This window comes from Solea solea, chromosome 13 (genome assembly GCF_958295425.1).
Source record: "Solea solea chromosome 13, fSolSol10.1, whole genome shotgun sequence".
NCBI lineage: Eukaryota > Metazoa > Chordata > Actinopteri > Pleuronectiformes > Soleidae > Solea > Solea solea.
The window spans coordinates 12,687,748-12,705,105 of NC_081146.1; the positions used below are offsets into that span (position 1 = coordinate 12,687,748).

The window sequence follows — 17,358 nt, forward strand, 5'->3', positions numbered from 1 at the left end:
GGAATGTGTAAAAATGTGCCTGTTCCATAATTGATAGGTAGGGATGCAGTAATTTTGTGTCTCTTTCTCTGCTCCTGTGCAGAGTATACTGCACGGGAGCAGCATTAGACACATTAGTAAGTTCAGATAAAAGACAGAGACACTTCAGCCAAATTATCTCATCTGTCCATTTAGCATTTAATCATTTTAAATGCATTTAAATGCTTCTTCATTTTAGGATTAAAATGATAACTGCTCTGAGATCATTTCTATTCCAGTGTTCACATTTTGCTTCCTGTATGACGGGAAATGGGGAAAACACTGTAAAATAGTAATAAAAAAAAATAAAAAAAAAGCCTCATCATGAGTTCTCTATTCATGTGCAGTAGGATTAAAAACACCCACAAGTCTTCTTAGGACAAAGAAACAAAGAGAAGTGGGAGCCTGCCTTTCCATTCCTAAAAAGGAGAAAAAAGATGTGAGAGGGGAAACCTTGAATACAAATTCTTTCAACTATATACAGAGCGCACAGTTCCCCGTCTCTTCAAACTCTCTCCTTTTCTCTCACACACACACAAACACATGCACACAGCACAGTGCCGGAGGGCAGGCCAGCCAGCAAGGCCAGACTATTCCAGGTGGGTGCAGTGTTCCTGGGGCTTGGCTCTGAGATGAGAGTTGGGAGAGGATAAGCATTACATGTAAGCAGACTGTCTGTCTACTGTCTGCAGTGTGTGCATGTGTGCATTTGAAGTATTTCAGAGGGAACAAACTAATCCACAAGCTAGAAATATGTTTTATTTTTTATTTTACCAGTGATATTAATATATTTTACAACTTGAACGAGGTCAATCTGTTCATCTCACACAGCAAAGTACGCACGCTGAACTGAGGACCAGCCAATTATAACTGAGCTCTAGCCAACGGCAGGAACCAAAGTCACTCATTCGTTCACCGTCCGTCTGTCACCTCTACGACACTATTTTGTTGTCGCACACAGGAGGATAGTTTGATACACGGAGACTGAGCCTGAACTTGAAGGCAGGATGCTGTTAAAACCAAACGTAAATATTTAGTCTCTGGAATTTATGAAAAACAAGTATGTCACAGTTATAAACAGGCGATGCTCAGTGTAAACGCTTCGTACACAAACCCTCCTACTTCTCCCACTAACTGAGTTTCCATTAGGCGATATAAAGGGTGAACAGGTGTGCGAGACATAATGGAACAAGAGGCTGTAGACCAAAAAAAAAAAGAAAAGGAGAGAAGGGAGAAATGAATTAAGTGATATGTAGGAGTTTGTGAGAAAGAGCATATATGGGGGGGATTACACCGACAGACTGTAGGCCCTGCAGCATCTCAAGAACAAACCGTCAGTTGGAGACTCATGCACACACGCACGCACGCACGCACGCACGCTCACAGACAGAAAGCCCACTGAGAGGTGCATAATAGAGCTAGAGGGGGATTGGAGAAGGAGAGAGACTCAGCTAGTGTTAAACTGAGGTTTAATGCCACTGATACACGATAAAACAATGTTAAGGCCTTGGGTTCTGCTGGCTAAAACCATACGAACAACATTAAAACATGCACATCTCACACTGACCAAATACTTCACCTACGATCGAGTCAGATGAAGTAAAAAGCACAAAACTGTCAAGAAAGCACTGGGAAAAACTGGACTATAGAGCATGGAAAAAAGTCAATAGTTGTATACAACAAAGAGAACGTCTCAGACAAACAAGAGTCAATGGCTTTCAGGGAAGGAGAAGGAAACGCTTAGGTTATCTGCGGCTCTAATCTGATTGAGAGAGAAAAGGAGGATGAAACAGGAAAAACAGACAGGGTAGGAAATACTGCAGACAATAGAAATATGGTGAAAAAAAAAAAAAGGTGTCTAACATATCCAGGTCAGAGGAGATGGAAAACAGCAGAGCCAGCCGAATAAACGGCTCATAACAGTGTAAACTTATGAATTTACCCTCAGTAAAGCTATAAATCAGTTTTTAAGCCACCAATCAATCGCCTAAAGTGTCCCTGGAGGCATTTTGTTGACTGGAAAGCATCTACTGGATGAGCAGCCTTTAAGTATTTCCTGGATGATGTTATTGGATCTTATGAGTTATAAGGAAACGGCTGTTGAGAACTACAGTGTCTTTGCTCTGCTCATCGTGAATTTTAGGGATGCACGATATCAGACCTTTTGTCAATATCCAATATGCCGATATATCGGGAGTGCTTGGCCCGATTACCCACACTTTCCTTTTGCCTGACTGCATGCCATTTAGTCTCTTCTGTATGTCGCAGCAGATATGAATATATACACTATACAGCAAAGAAGTCAAGGAGGTAGCAGCTTTTTCGGCCTGCTATTTTAATCGCTAACCTTTTTGGCGGATCTTAGCGTGTTTTCCGACGTCCGATAATACATTTTAAAGCCGATATCTGCCAATACTGATATAGTGCTGATAATATCATGCATCCCTAGTGAATTAGCCATTGAATCTGTTACCCAAAATGCAGTTGTGTGAAGATTAAACCTACTGAAGAAGATCCTGCGAAACCATGTCATAAAATCTGTTTTCCAAGTTTATGCTGGCATGGTACTGGAAATAAATGAAGCAATAACTTCTTTTTTTTTTACATTTACTACCCGCCTGTTCACAGAAGCTTGCAGGCCAGACACAGCTCCCACGGAGTCTGACGCGAAGTTTCTAAATGTTAAGTTGTGACAATGACATAAAGTGAACGAGTGCTGCTGGAAGTTTTGAGGGAACATCTGCATTGTGTTAGTGCACTGTTGGTTTTATGTGGTAGTGGGGTCAATGATGCCGGTACAGGCGATGACGGATGCTTCACGGTCGGTGATGGCGCTAACTGATGCCATCTGCACTGCATTATGCCACAGCTGCTCCATGTTCAACGTTTTATTTTAAAACACAGGCGTGTCAACCGGCCTTAGCCACTATTTTAACCCTAATGTACAGTAGTATTTTTAAATCTCCCATGGTGCAGCACATAAACACATGTACAGTAAAAAGGGTGAGAAGGTAAATGGAGGCTGCAATACTGTTGAGAATCTAACATTCTGCAACTAATAAAGCTGCCGTTTGTCACCTCTAAACATAAATTACATTCTAGTCGCTGCTAAATGAGTGCACACAATGCAATCTAAGGCCATTAAAATCAAAAAACTGTTCTACGGTCATGTTTGACATTACACTGTGATGAGTTTATACCAAGGCAGTTAATAAATTATTTCTTTCTGGCGTGAAGAAACAAAGCGGCGCCTGTGAAACACAAAACACTTGAAGCCGAGCTGCTGCTCCTACCTTGGTGGGAATGCGTGCCGTCAAGAGGTAGCCACGGTGAGACGCGAGAGCCTGAAACAGAGCAAGGACAGAGGGAATAATGAGTATGTAGCTCTCTAAATATACACTCTGAGTAACAGGAACATGGAAAAGACAGAGAATGCAGCAGAGAGCTCTCCTTCTGACTCATCAAGATGAAAAGGCTTGTGACTCTGAAACAACTCTGTCTAAGGGAATGACAATATGGAGACATATATTGCCCTAGACTTGAAAAACAAACACATAAACAGACAATAAGTCAACTACCATGTACACGTGTGTCTGGTTTGAAGTCACACAGCACACTAAGATGCATATTAAAAGCATCTCAGCAATGGTGGCTTTGTTTCTTTGTTTTCATATTCCATTGAATACAAAGCAGCAATGGTGGCTTTTGTTTTCCGTCTCAGAGAGAGCATCATCAGATCTTTGACGTTTATAACATTGCGTCTTTACTGTGCATTGATTGCATCCTGAAACAAAACTGGAATAGCAAAACTATCAGCATAATATAGAAAAAAAAAGGCCACTTCACTTAAACCTGCTGGGTATTTATTCTATGACAAAAAAGATCAATGTAGGAAGCCACAGAACACAAATATGAAACAGGTAACATGAGAATCAAGTTGAGGAAAAAAAAAAAAAAGAAAAGAGTTGTGGTTTGAGTATATGAAACATGAAAAGACAAACGGACATCAGGGAGATTAGACGAGAGGGATCAGAGAGTCTGATCAAAGGCCAGAGAAAATTCAAGATGAAGTTTAAAAGCACGACAAAATAAAACTCTATAAGCAAGGGAAGTGGGTAGAGAGAGAGAGAGAGAGGGAGAGAGAGAGAGGGAGGGAAAAAAGTACAAAATAAACAATGACTGGCATGAAGATCAAGGAGGGGGAAAAAGACGGAAGTGAAGTGAGAGGAAAAGAGAGAAGACAACGAGCAGACACAATCATTTTCAAAGAAAAAGAAAGAACAAACAGAGGTACAGTATCATAAATGGAGGTAAGAAGGAGGATTGCATGTCCCAGCCGTCTGCGGCCGACATCCACCAGCAGAGTCTGTGCGGCTTGATGTGAGGAGAGCAGACACGCAGGCCAGTGTGACCACAGATAACCTCTGAGAAAGAGCACCAGTCACTGCAACTAATCAACCTGCCCCTCAGTTTTAGTCTTTGTTTCTCTGTTGTCTGGACTGTACAGTACATTCTGTGTGTGACGCTTGATCTCACTTTTGATCCAATGTAAATACTGATCATCATGAACGATCAGTATTTTTTTTCTTGTTATGACAGGATAAGTTTTTTTATTGCAAAATACAAAGGTGCTAAAAAGAAGTGATACATAGTGAAAATAACTAAGGGACATTTCATCGGAGCAGACTATAGACCTGAAGCTGGGTAAAAGGATAAAGGTCAACAGATGGTTGTGTCCGTGTGTCCGGTGGCACAACAATGTAATGATTACATTCTTGACAGTACAAGTGAAAACCACCAGCACACATCAGTGGATTTCCAAAAGGAGCTGCCATCAGACTCAGAAATGACTACAGTGTGTAAATAAAGCACTTTCCCCTGAGGGTTTGTCTTCTCTTAACTGTCCTGCTATAGAGAGTAAATCAGTACTTAATCAATTAAGGCTTCGAAGCAATCAGTAGCCAATGACTTAGAAAGCCACACAAGGACATTTCTCTTGTACAACAGCTCCTTGTGACTTAATACAGACCACATTTGTTACATCCTCTTGTCAGTGCACAACAAAAATATTAAAATGAACACAAAAACACCCATCAGTACATGTGATTGCAGTGTCCTTATGCTGATTCAGTCTCTGTTTAATAATTATTCTTATCTAAATTAGCTTTGAACACTTTTTTTGTGTGTTTATATGGTTCACTATGATGGCTATTTGGAAATGGGCAGATTGTAATTGGAATTTGGAAGTGATGACATTCTCTAAATTGGAATTTAAGCACTCTTAAACCATCTTGAAACATCTTTTTTAAGTTTTAAGGTATAACTCTTTTTCTCACTCTCTCTCACACATGTCCACACACCGATACACAAACACACCAACAAGCAAGACACGGACTGAAAGAACAGGGTCTTAAAAGTCATTATGAGGCCTGTCTTTGACTCGCAGGGTACCTTAGGACACAATATGATACGCGATACACTGTCCACGATACCAATAGTATCACAATACAATGTTTCTATGATAAAACATAATGCAAGTCAGTCATATAGCGATACATGACGATGTCTGTCTAACAAAACGTCTATGAAAAGTTAAACGTGCAGGATTTCTCCATTTATTCACAACATAGAGAACAAAGTGTATAAAGTCTATGTATAGAATGTGGATCATTTGTCCCTCATCCATTCAGGCAGTGCCGCTGCGAGGAGACATAGTCTCACAAGTAGTGATTCTGTACTTTCGAGTGCCTTAATTTACTTATTAAAATACCAATATTTGCCCTGGCGTATCGATTATCGTAGTGCACAAGGAAAAGACAACGATATTTTGTCTTTCCGAAACCATTCCAAGGTAATCTTTTCTGTCAAACCGTCAACCCAACCCTTACCCCAAACCACATGTGCGAGTCATCGTGTCACTATGGTAACCGCTAACCCATACTGTGTGCATACAAAAACTGACAGACACTCGCGCTGTAGTGCCAGGACTTGACTGAGAATGTCAATGAGGTTTCAGGCCCTCGAACAACATTCACACTAGTCTACAGTTCCAGTGAGTCTCTGTAAGAAGCGAAGCGGCAAAGCCAAGCTTCATCTGCCGCCATTCAGCTGTGGCAGCACTCAGCCACAGGAAATCCGCTCTTCTGCCAAAAATCCTTTATTCATATATCATATCTTGGGGTGCATTCATGCTCAATAATATCCAGCATGCCATTTTGTGTTCAGTCCATTGGTTCACTTTGTTTTTGGTTAATTTGCAATGGCACCAAATAACATAACAACAGAAGAACTGTAAATGCTTCATGTCTGACCACATGTGGTATACTTCATTCCTCTTAGTGGAAGTTAACCATTAAAAGAAAAATTATTTCTCCTTATTTTTTTATACCATTTCACATTTCAAAACGTTTGTTTTGCTTTGCCTCCATAAGGGGAATTACTCAGGGGCAGAGGGTGCAACTGTCCCAAAGGTCTATAAGAACCCCAACTGAGTTCCTTTTTGGCTGGACTGAAACAGCAGATGTCTGTCCATGTCTTGGCTGACGGACTGACACTGGCCAAGTTACAGAGTCACATGGTATTATGCCATTAAATAATAGCGTATATTTAAAATTAGCTTTGATGTGATTATTCCCAACAACCAGCAAGCAAAAACATGGAGAATGAACAATAAGACTATGTCGGGTCGAAACATGCTTAGTAACAAACAAACAAGCAAAGTCATAGCAATGAGCTCCGAGGAATTCTAACAGCTATTATATATATAATATTGACAAATGAACATATAACTTCATCAATGGCCTGATGTGAATACAATCCTAAACATTAGCACACTGCTACTGACACCAGGTCTGTGTTGCACAAGTGACATATGCATGTCCTGCATATGAATGTGTGTCATCGTGTAACGTGAATGAGTCATGATGTGCTGGCTGTAAACTCCAATTGTCAAAGCAGCGCAATGGAAATAAGGAAAGACAAAGTGAACAGAGAGACAGACAGACAGACAGACAGACAGAGACAGAGAGGGAGACAGCGAGTGATACAGCAGAAGCAGAAGGGCAAAGCAAGTGAAATGACTTAATAGATTCAAAGTGCTGTTTTGCTGATAAGGAGCCAAGATTTAAATCCAATCAGTAGTGAAGACATTAAATGAGGGGAAGTGTTTAAAAGCCGTGTTTATCTCTGTCAAACTCGCTTCTGCTGCTGCTGATGATGCTGCTGCTGCCGATGCTGCTGGGATGACCCCATCTCAGCTTTTGAAACAACACTGAAATCAACACAACACTGAAATCAATCAAGTACAGAAGAGACTGCTCTCATCCTTTCATTCTGCACTTCTCAGCTTTCCCCTCACATAATCTCTTCGTGTCCTTACCCTCATTTGCCCCCCCCCCCCACCCCCGCCTATCTCTGTAGATGCGAGAGCAATAAATGAAAGACATGTGATGCTCATTTTGTAACAGTGAAAACAGCATGTCCTCGGAGATTTCATGCTGTTTAATGTATGGCTATTGGCTAATCAGATCATCACTACTCTGACTGCATGACTGCCATCTCTTCCTTATCTCTAACTGGATGCCCTCTGGACTGGATCATGAAGAGCTGTTTACTGTGCATAAGGAACAGGCATTACACAACACATGTACAGTACAGTGTACATTACTTGTTGGTAGTGTTCATCAGTTTATAATAAGGATTAGAGCTGAAACCATTAATCGTTTAATCGATAATGAATCGATTACTAAATGAATCGACAACTATTTTGATAATCGATTCATCGGTTTGAAGCTTTTTTCATGATTAAAACAAGATTTCTGATGTTTTCTTCATTTCTTTGCTCTGGATAACAAAGAAATCATTAAAAGTTAATCTTGTTGGTTTGTGGATAAAACTAGATGTTTGAGAACATCATTATTTCCAGGTTTGACAAACACCGATCAACATTTTCTCATATTTTATGGACAAAACGATGAATCGAGAAAATAATTGATCAAATTAATCGATTTTGAAAATAATCGTAAGTTGCAGCTCTAATACGGATGTGCACATTTTTGTTTTTGTGTGTGCGTGCGTGTGTGTTGTGTTGTGTGAAGAAGCCTCTTGGATGAGAGTTTAAACTTCCAGTCGCCTACGACCAACTACTGAGGATGACTGTGACCTGGATGACTGAGAACCTTCACAGACACAAGAGAGGATTCTTTATACAGTATATAGCAAAGCATACAGGTTAGTTCAGTGATTCTCAAACTTTTTATACCGAATACCACCTGAGAAAATATTGACTTCTTGAAGTAACACCATTATCATCAATGTTAAAATACAGAGGTTTAAATAGGCCAAGCAAAGTCAACTTTTCACAGGAGGGCAGATTTTATTCCCAATGAGATCCTTTGCTCTATTATCATCCTCCTCTTCCTCATATAAACTTTAGATACTGCCTACTGATAGCAAAATTAGATTAAGATGGAGCGACAGATACAGAGGAAACTTGTGGCCCACAGTTTGAGAACCATAGGGTGAGTTTAACCATGTTAATACTGACCTAATTAACATCTTTCAATCTAAATCCTGTGCAGTATTGCTATCCAATTTGTCAGAACATGCCAAGAATGACACTGATCCACATCATATCTCACAGCAGTTCAATAATAACAAATAACATACAAAATTGCTGAACATTAACATGCATTGAACACTTATGGTCCGCCTGTCCAATCACAATTATGTATTTTAAATAATAATAATAATAATGAACGGGTTCGAGCCGACCCACGCGGGTCGCCGTGTGCCACGGCTCCCCGCGTGCCTCGCTCTCACCCGTTCATTCACCGCGCGCGGTACTAGTTATTTTCAGTACTAGTTATTTTCAGCGGCGTCCCCGTGCATGTCGTTCCAAATTTCGAGGGGGATCGGGCAACGTATGGCAAAGTTATAGGGCACTTCCTGTTTAAAACGGCAGACTTCCTGTTCGGTCAAGTGCGTGTCCGTTAACGTGTGCAGGGAACTTCCCTTGTCTTAAATATCAAGTTTTGTGCAGATCGGATAATCTTAGAGTTTACTTCCTGTTTCGGGCATTCCACTTCCTGTTGGGAGGTCATCTCTTGCAGACATGCTCAGGACAGGTCCCTGGTGTCACATAAAAGGTTTCGTGCAAATCGGACAACGTACGGCAAAGTTAGAGGGCACTTCCTGTTTAAAATCGCCAACTTCCTGTTCGTCTCCGTAAACGTGTTCAGGGAAGTTCCCTTGTCTTACATATCAAGTTTTGTTCAGATCGGACAATGTAAGACTTTACTTCCTGTTTCGGGCGTTCCACTTCCTGTAGGGAGGTGACCTTTTACGGACATGCTCAGGACAGGTCCCTGGTGTCACATATAAGGTTTTGTGCAGATCGGACAACGTACGGCAAAGTTAGAGGGCACTTCCTGTTTAAAATGGCCGACTTCCTGTTTGGTCAACGGCGTCTCCGTAAACATGTTCAGGGAAGGTCCAGTAACTCACATATCTAGTTTCGTGTCAATCGGACAATGTAAGACTTTACTTCCTGTTTCGGGCGTTCCACTTCCTGTAGGGAGGTGACCTTTTACGGACATGTTGAGGAAGGGTCTGGGGTCCCACATACTAAGTTTCAAGTGGATACAACAATCCCTGTTGGAGCAGCATCAAAAACTATAAATGTAATTCTGTCTGCTGTCACCAGGGGGCGCTGTATTTGAAAATGAATATTTTCATATAGACGTGTTCAGGGCCGGACTGTCATCAATCCTTGCAAGTTTGGTTCAGATCGGACCAGGATTGGCAAAGTTGTAACAGTTTGTTTTTTTAGAATTTTCTACCACCACCAGGAGGCGCTGTTTTCAAAATGTACCGTTTCAGCAACATAGTCGTCTTCAGCAACTAACCATCATCAACTATAGCAAGTTTGGTTGGGATCAGACCTTCCATCGCGAAGTTATAAGAGTTTCATTGTCTGTTTTGAAAAATTATTATTATCTCCAATTTTGGCGCCCCCTATCTCGTACGCCATACAATATTTTAAAAAGCTTTTGATAACTTTTGATGCTCAACTCGTCCACATTGATCTCACCAAGTTTGAAGGTGATCACACAAAAGCTCTAGGAGGAGATAATTGAAATACAAGCTGTCATATTGTCTACTGTCACCAGGGGGCGCTGTTTTCGAAATTTAATATTTTCATATAGACGTCTTTAGGGCCGGACTATCATCAATCCTAGCAAGTTTGGTTCAGATCGGACCAGGATTCACGAAGTTGTAGCAGTTTGATTTTTTGTCCCAAAAATCCGACTTTGCCTCGTTGCCATGGCAACACCGTTAAACGATTTGTCGTCATATTGATCACGCATCATCTACCATGTGTCTTGACTGTTGTCACCAATTTTGAGTGCGGTACGATTATCTGTGTAAAAGTTATTCCCGAAATCGTAAAAAAACTTTTTTTTTGTGTATTTTCTTTCACCACAAGGAGGCGCTGTTTTCAAACTTCACCGTTTTTTCATAGACGTCTTCAGCCATGGCCCATCATCAATCATAGCAAGTTTGGTTCGGATCGGACCTTCCATCGCAAAGTTATAAGAGTTTTTTTTTTCTGATGCGAAACATCAGAATCATCACGAACTTTGCCGCCCCCTATCTCGTGCGCCGTGCGACATTTGAAAAAACTTTTGATACCGTGAGCTCCTCAACTGGTCCACAGGGACCTCACCAAGTTTGAAGGTGATCGCACGAAAACTCTAGGAGGAGTTAGTTCAAATACCATTGCTGCGAATTCGCCAAAATCGCCAAAAAATCGCCAATCAACCCAAGATGGCGGATTTCCTGTAGGTTTCACGGGAAAGTCGTCATCGACTTTTTTGACCGTCCCCACCTAATGAACGTGTGTACCAAGTTTCGTTCACTTACGTTAAACCCGACATGAGTTGACCTAATAGAAGTTTTTTGCGTGACTTTTTAGCCCCTCCCACTTCCAATTTTCCACGCATTTTCCCCGAACGACTTTCAGACGTAAATTTACACCACGATTGATGCGGTCACAAAAATCTGTGAGTTTTGGGGTATGGGAAAGGCCTCAAAAATGCGATTTACTTTTAGGAATAATAATAATAATAATAATAATAATAATCTTTTGCATTTCAATAGGGTTCTTGCAACCTTGTTGCTCGAACCCTAATAATAACAATAATAATAATAGAACACTAAATATTAAATCCATGAAACAGGCCACTGAAAAAATAAAATGGTCTGATGTTGAGACAATAATTGGCCGAAGCCTGTTAAAAAAGGAGCAAATAATCTGACAGATTAATCAGAATAGAGAGACACAAGAGTAGGGCTGCAACAATTAATCGACTATTAATCGGTTACCAAGTTAATTGTCTCAATCCAAACAAGCTCTCTGATTTTAAGGCTTCTTAAATGTGAATATTTCCTGGTTGCTTTGCTCCATAAAGCAAATAATGAATCAAGAAAACAATTGAGAGACTAATTGATTATGAAAATAACCAGTAGATGCAGTCCTACATGAGAGCCATTATTGTGGTTGAAGACCTGCTCTGAGGAAAACTTGAGCTTCGCCTGAGTAAAGAGTGTTCCGTCTACTCTAAAGAAAACTAATTTTCCTTAAAATACTTGGATTCTCCACTGCCAAGACAAGAAGCTGACAGTGCAGCTGAGGTCTGGTCCTTTAATATCTGCAGACACACACACACACACTGTGTCAAAACTACAGCACAGTGTGTAGCATGCAGTATTCTATCATAGTACACAATCATTTCTTCATACTAATAAATACCTAATTGCCATTTTATTCGACATATCAGAGGGAATGCTCACTTTTACATCATTATTGTCATTTTCATTTGAAAGACATATTTAAAATGGTTACTGTGTGATAATTTGTGCTGATCTGTGAGAACCAAAGACGTTCTCTTCCGTCTGTAGAATAAGACGTGTATAGATCAAGACAATAATTCATCTAAAATGATATTTTGACGCACATTTTTGCCTTTAAAAAAACCTTGCGCCTCCTGCTATTTGAAAATTGCAGTGGGCTGTATTGCGATTTCGATAAAAGTTTTATTAATTGTTCAGCCCTCACACAGTCACAGACAAAACACACATGGCAAAAGTCTGGACCCTAAAACAAAACAATCACACTAGTGCTGAGAAGTAACATTACACTTTGATACTAATGGAATTTTAGTTACAAAACACACCTCACAAAAACAACACACAAAGCATAATCTCTCAAACTGCAAACTGGATACATTGCACTAAATGATCTTTAATGACAGATTAAACCCTTTGCAGTGCATGTCATCTCAGTAGTTGAGCAAAGCTTTAGGGAGAGAGACGTCAATTTTCTTTTATCGCTGGCCTGCTTATGATGATGTGTTTTACTGCTGAGGAGAGGAGCACGGTGAGGAACAAAGGCGGCCGTCACTGGGACTTCCTGAACACATTTGATTGGCTGATCTCATCAGACCACAGCTGCGGCGTGCCGAGGCATGAATAAATGTGGCGTCTGATTATGTTACATTTCATGCTTTTGTTTTTATTGATACCGACGCTGGTTATGGTTTCGGTCGGAATATTAAGTTCCAGCAAATAAGCACGATGTGTTAAATAATAAATGAGAGACGCACACGATGTAAGCTTGATGATTAAAATATATGGAGACACTCAAGAGGCAATAAAAATGATCCTTTGCTGCCAACAATGCGTCTTTGGACCTCAAAGAAATCCTTATTGAAATGGGCACGATAAACAATAGTTCATGTGTTACCTCATGAACAAGCTCATCAATAATGAACCAACCTCAAACACACATTTCAAACAGCAAATCTGAGGTTGAGCGAGCAAAGATTCAAAGTACTAGGGCATGGGGATTAAATGATTGTGCTTTCAGATTAGGATTAGTCCAGGTTGGCAGGATGCCCTCGAACACTGGATGTCAGGGTTTATGGAAACTGCACTCTGGGGAGGAGGGGGATAATAGAGGGGGTTCCTCTTAGAACAGTGTCAGCCTACAGGGTGTCCTCTGAGAACCTTGTGTGTGTTTAGGTTACAGAGATAAGGAATAAAGACAGGGGTTCATTCATTTATCAGCATGGCAGACAGTGTGTGTGTGTGTGTGTGTAGCTATGTGATGGCAAGCCGAGGTTTTGGGGTAAATGGGATTTAAATGCAGGCCACATTGAGAAAAAGAGAATAGAAGCAGATACATTGTTTTTTTGTTTTTTTTTACAAATCAATTGTACCAAAGAAAATCCAACCTGGAAAAGCAGAGTGATTTGTCAATGAGAAAGAGAGACATACACAGGTATGACAAAGAGAAAGTGAGGGAGAGAAGAAAGGACAGTCAGAGACAAAGGCAGAGAGAGGAGGGAGGAGGGAGGGGGGGGGGGGGGGGGTTTGGGAGGGGGATTTCATTCTGAGCTGGTGTTGGCATCATGGTTTCCCCTCTGGAGTGGGTAGATAACATCAGTCGGCACTAAAACACACACACACACCCTCTCTCTCTCTCCTCCCTCTCTCTCATATACAAACATGTGCTTTGCAGTGAACACTAATACAGACATGAAAGTCCCCAACAGTTCTCTCCCCAACATGCTCTCAAGATTTTGTTCATCTCTAAAGCTGCGTTTCCACCAAGTGAAACGGTTCCGTTTGGTACAGCGCTGAACGTATCGGTTTTTGTTTCCATTCGGAATCGTACCAAATTAGCGAGCCCCCAACGTAGCATTCTTTGGCACCGTTCTCCTGGGTTGACCAGAGTAATATGGTCTGGTACGGTCAGGGTGGAGCTGACAGTCAGCGCACTGGGTGACAGAAAAAGGTCACTCCCATTTAATTGGTGTAAATATCCCTTGCAAGTTGAGGCAAAAGCCTGCAGTCTATTCTCATACAAAGCAAGAAATCTGTTTACACTACACACCTTTAAAGTCGACTTATTAAAACATTATACCCAAACTGTTTCATTTGTATAAAAAAAGAAAATGTAAAACAAAATTATTGGTTTATTATTATTATTGTTGTTGGACAGACGCAGACTATGTTTTTTTTTTATTTTCTATTTACCCATTTCAGAATAAAAAAATGTGTGTAAAAGGGCATAAGACATAAATAGCCAGTCCAACATACTGCTGATCTGTCAGAATCCACAAACACACACAGAAACATGGAAACACTTGATTGCACATAAAGACACACGCGGGTCTGCTGTAAGGGGTTTTAAAAACCCATTATTATCACCTTTGTATAGTGTTAAAGAAAGAAGAACAAAACAAAAACAATTTGGAATTAAATGTATCGTAACGATAACCAATGAACGACTGCAGGAGGAAACAATCAAAACCTGCAACAGCATCATTAAAACCACCCATGCAGCAAAAGTGACATCACTGCAGTGGTTTTCCTGAGAAACGGCTGCATGTGTGCCAGCAAATGTCTTGACAGAGTCCTTGAGGGCACAGAGAAATATCTTGTAAGAATGTCCACTATAACACACACACACACACACGCATAGAATTAAAGACAAACTGAGATCAAACAGGCAAATGAAACAAAGAGAGTGTCAGGTAAGGCCTTACCCCGTCTGTCTTAATTTCAATCACTCAGCTCTCAGTGTTGTGACTGATAGACATCACATTGATTGTCCTCTGGCTATGACACACCCCACAAATGTCGCTTTTGTCCAATCAATCCGTGCGTTACCGTGACCTACAAACCTCGTTCAGTTGCACCAATAAAAGCAGAAGGATAGTGCAACAATAGGCCATTATAATAGCAAACAGCCACTGTGACACAGAATCACTGAGGAATGATTAATATGGAACAGGACCATTTGGATCAGATGTGCAGATTTTAAACAGAGTCAAAAACAAACTAGACACACCTCATTGGCATCATTTGAACTTGAGGTTAAAAGTAAAACATATTGGAAGTCAATAGACAATAAAATCCAATATGACCATCGGCCGTGTCGATTATATTAGGACGCCCTCAGTGACAATAACCATAACCTATGAGATAATGACGATGAATGACTGTAGGCGGGACTTGCATGGAGCGAGGCTGTGATGAGCCTGGGTAATGTGTCTCCAGGGAGTTTTTGGTCGAGCATTGTGGGCGGAAAACATGCTATAACGAAATCTCTATTCAGCGCAGTGGAGACTAATTCAACACAGAAACTGACAAAATGAGCAGCCAATGAAATGTGACAGTGTGTAAGCAGACTACCGCACATTAATGACGTGTTTACACCGAGTGGGACGCTTCAGTTTGGTGCGGTGAATCTTTTTTTTTTTTGCGGTCCCAACCGTATCATTTTCGGGTACCCTTCCCTTGGGGTACCAGAGTAATGGTAAGGTATGGGCGGAGCTAGACCCATGACAGTCAGCTGATGGGGCGACAGAAAAGCGTCCCTCCCTTGCAACCGGGGGGGTTTCTTTAATGTAATCTATTTTCATACAATGCTACAAACCGAGCAGGACAAAAATGAGCCGCTGGATGTCCTCCATTGTTGTCTGTAGTCTCGCGTTATGGTTTGTTGTCAGCGCACCGATACAACATCACACTACGCATCTCGCTACGCGACACGGCCACAGCGCACACCTCGCCTACCGAGTAAATGTGTTTTTAATCGAAATGCAAGCCTGACCGAGGGCTTCACCTTCCAAGCCGTACAGTACTGTACCAAACCAAACTGTACCATGATGGAAACACAGCTTAAAGAGCCGTGTCAAACCTTTTGAAGTACACACAAAAGATTTCATAGTCATTATTTGAAGCGATTAGGGGAGTATCCTGGCACATATATGGTATTAATTCAACTTGATGGAACACCATTGAACTTCACACTATAAAACTAAGCTGAATGTAAACCTGAGGCTGCCCAAAACATGTAGCTCTAATGACAGCAGATACGACATGTAAACAATATCCTAAATATTTGTATGTAGACTGCAATCAAAGCTTGATCAAAACTGGATCACTGACATTCTATATATAAAAACCATGTATAAAAATTGGACGTAGTCTTTTGGTTTGCTGATTGAGGGCAACCAGGTAATTAGACTATACTGAAAAGCCTCTAGGGGGCGACTCCACTCGGTTGCAAGTCTATCTGAAATGAAATGTACCTACTTCTCTCTTGAGTTCTAACTTCAGTAAATGTTTTTTTCTGGGCGTTAATGGTCTCAGTTGTTACTGCCACTCTGAGAGCGACCACACAGGGAAATGGAAATTTCCACCTACACACAAAGGTGTTACTCATACCTGGTAATAAAAACCGTCACTGCTGATCTGTGGACAGCTCTCACGACAGGTGTGACAAAACCGCAGATGTCCTACAATTCTAAAATGATCTGCCAAAATATCAACACTGACCAGCATTTATTAGTTTAAACAACGTTTGTATGTAAAAAAAAAATGTGCCTGATGTGACTGATAAATCCAGCTGTCCACATTTATGTATGGAAATAATATATTGTTTGGGCAATAAACTAATGTAAAACAAATACAATTTATGCTATATTATCTTCATGTTATCTTCACTTAATATGTGCATTGTGTAATTTTACTTTACTTTTTGTTTACTTTATTAATAATAATAAACTTTATTTGTATAGCAACTTTCATACAAGGATTGCAGCTCAAAGTGCTTCACAATAAAAGGAAAATACAATTCAAAAAGCAACAATAAAACACAACAGCGGGTGGAATGAAAAAGACAAGTCTAAAGTCAAAAAGTAAAAACCTTGTTTTGAAATAAAACAAAATATGCAAACAAAACAGTAAAATACAACACAGGGTGGAATAAAATAGGAAAAGGGTTGAGTCGAGAGGTTAAAAACCCAGTTTTAACTTTAAAATAAACTAAAAAGGCAAATAAAACAACACAGGGTGGAATAAAATGGAGCTAATTGAAGGCTAGAGTAAATTATTATAATCTGATTCTGGAATTGAACAGGGAAGATTTACATCTCACTCTTGGTGGTTTTTGTTACATATGTGACACTAATTTATTTATTTAACAACTTGGAACCCACACACACAGTCACACTTCAAACGCATCCTAATTCACCTGCTCGTTCACCTGAATCTGTTCAGCACTTCACCAAAACCTAACCACTCAGAGGAAAAGCAGGGAAGAAAATGTGTGCTGACAAAGCTGAACCAACATCTATATTTAGCCTCCTCCGACATATGAATTCAGTGTGACACAGCAAATTAGCTTCAAGTTGAAAGGAATCACTGTTGAGTATTTAATCTCATTTAAATGCATGAGGAGATAAGATGGCGTGCCGTTTGATCAGC

At 40.5% G+C, this 17,358-nt stretch overlaps 1 protein-coding gene across 2 annotated transcripts in view; it reads right to left on the reverse strand.

Annotated features, from left to right (window-relative positions):
- LOC131471216 (F-actin-uncapping protein LRRC16A-like) overlaps positions 1 to 17,358 on the reverse strand; it is a 60,107-nt gene that overhangs the window by 32,543 nt on the left and 10,206 nt on the right. For both annotated transcript variants that reach the window (XM_058647622.1, XM_058647623.1), the window contains exon 3: positions 3,312 to 3,362. In XM_058647622.1, the coding sequence (XP_058503605.1) occupies positions 3,312 to 3,362 (51 nt within the window). The remainder of the gene's footprint in view (positions 1 to 3,311; positions 3,363 to 17,358) is intronic.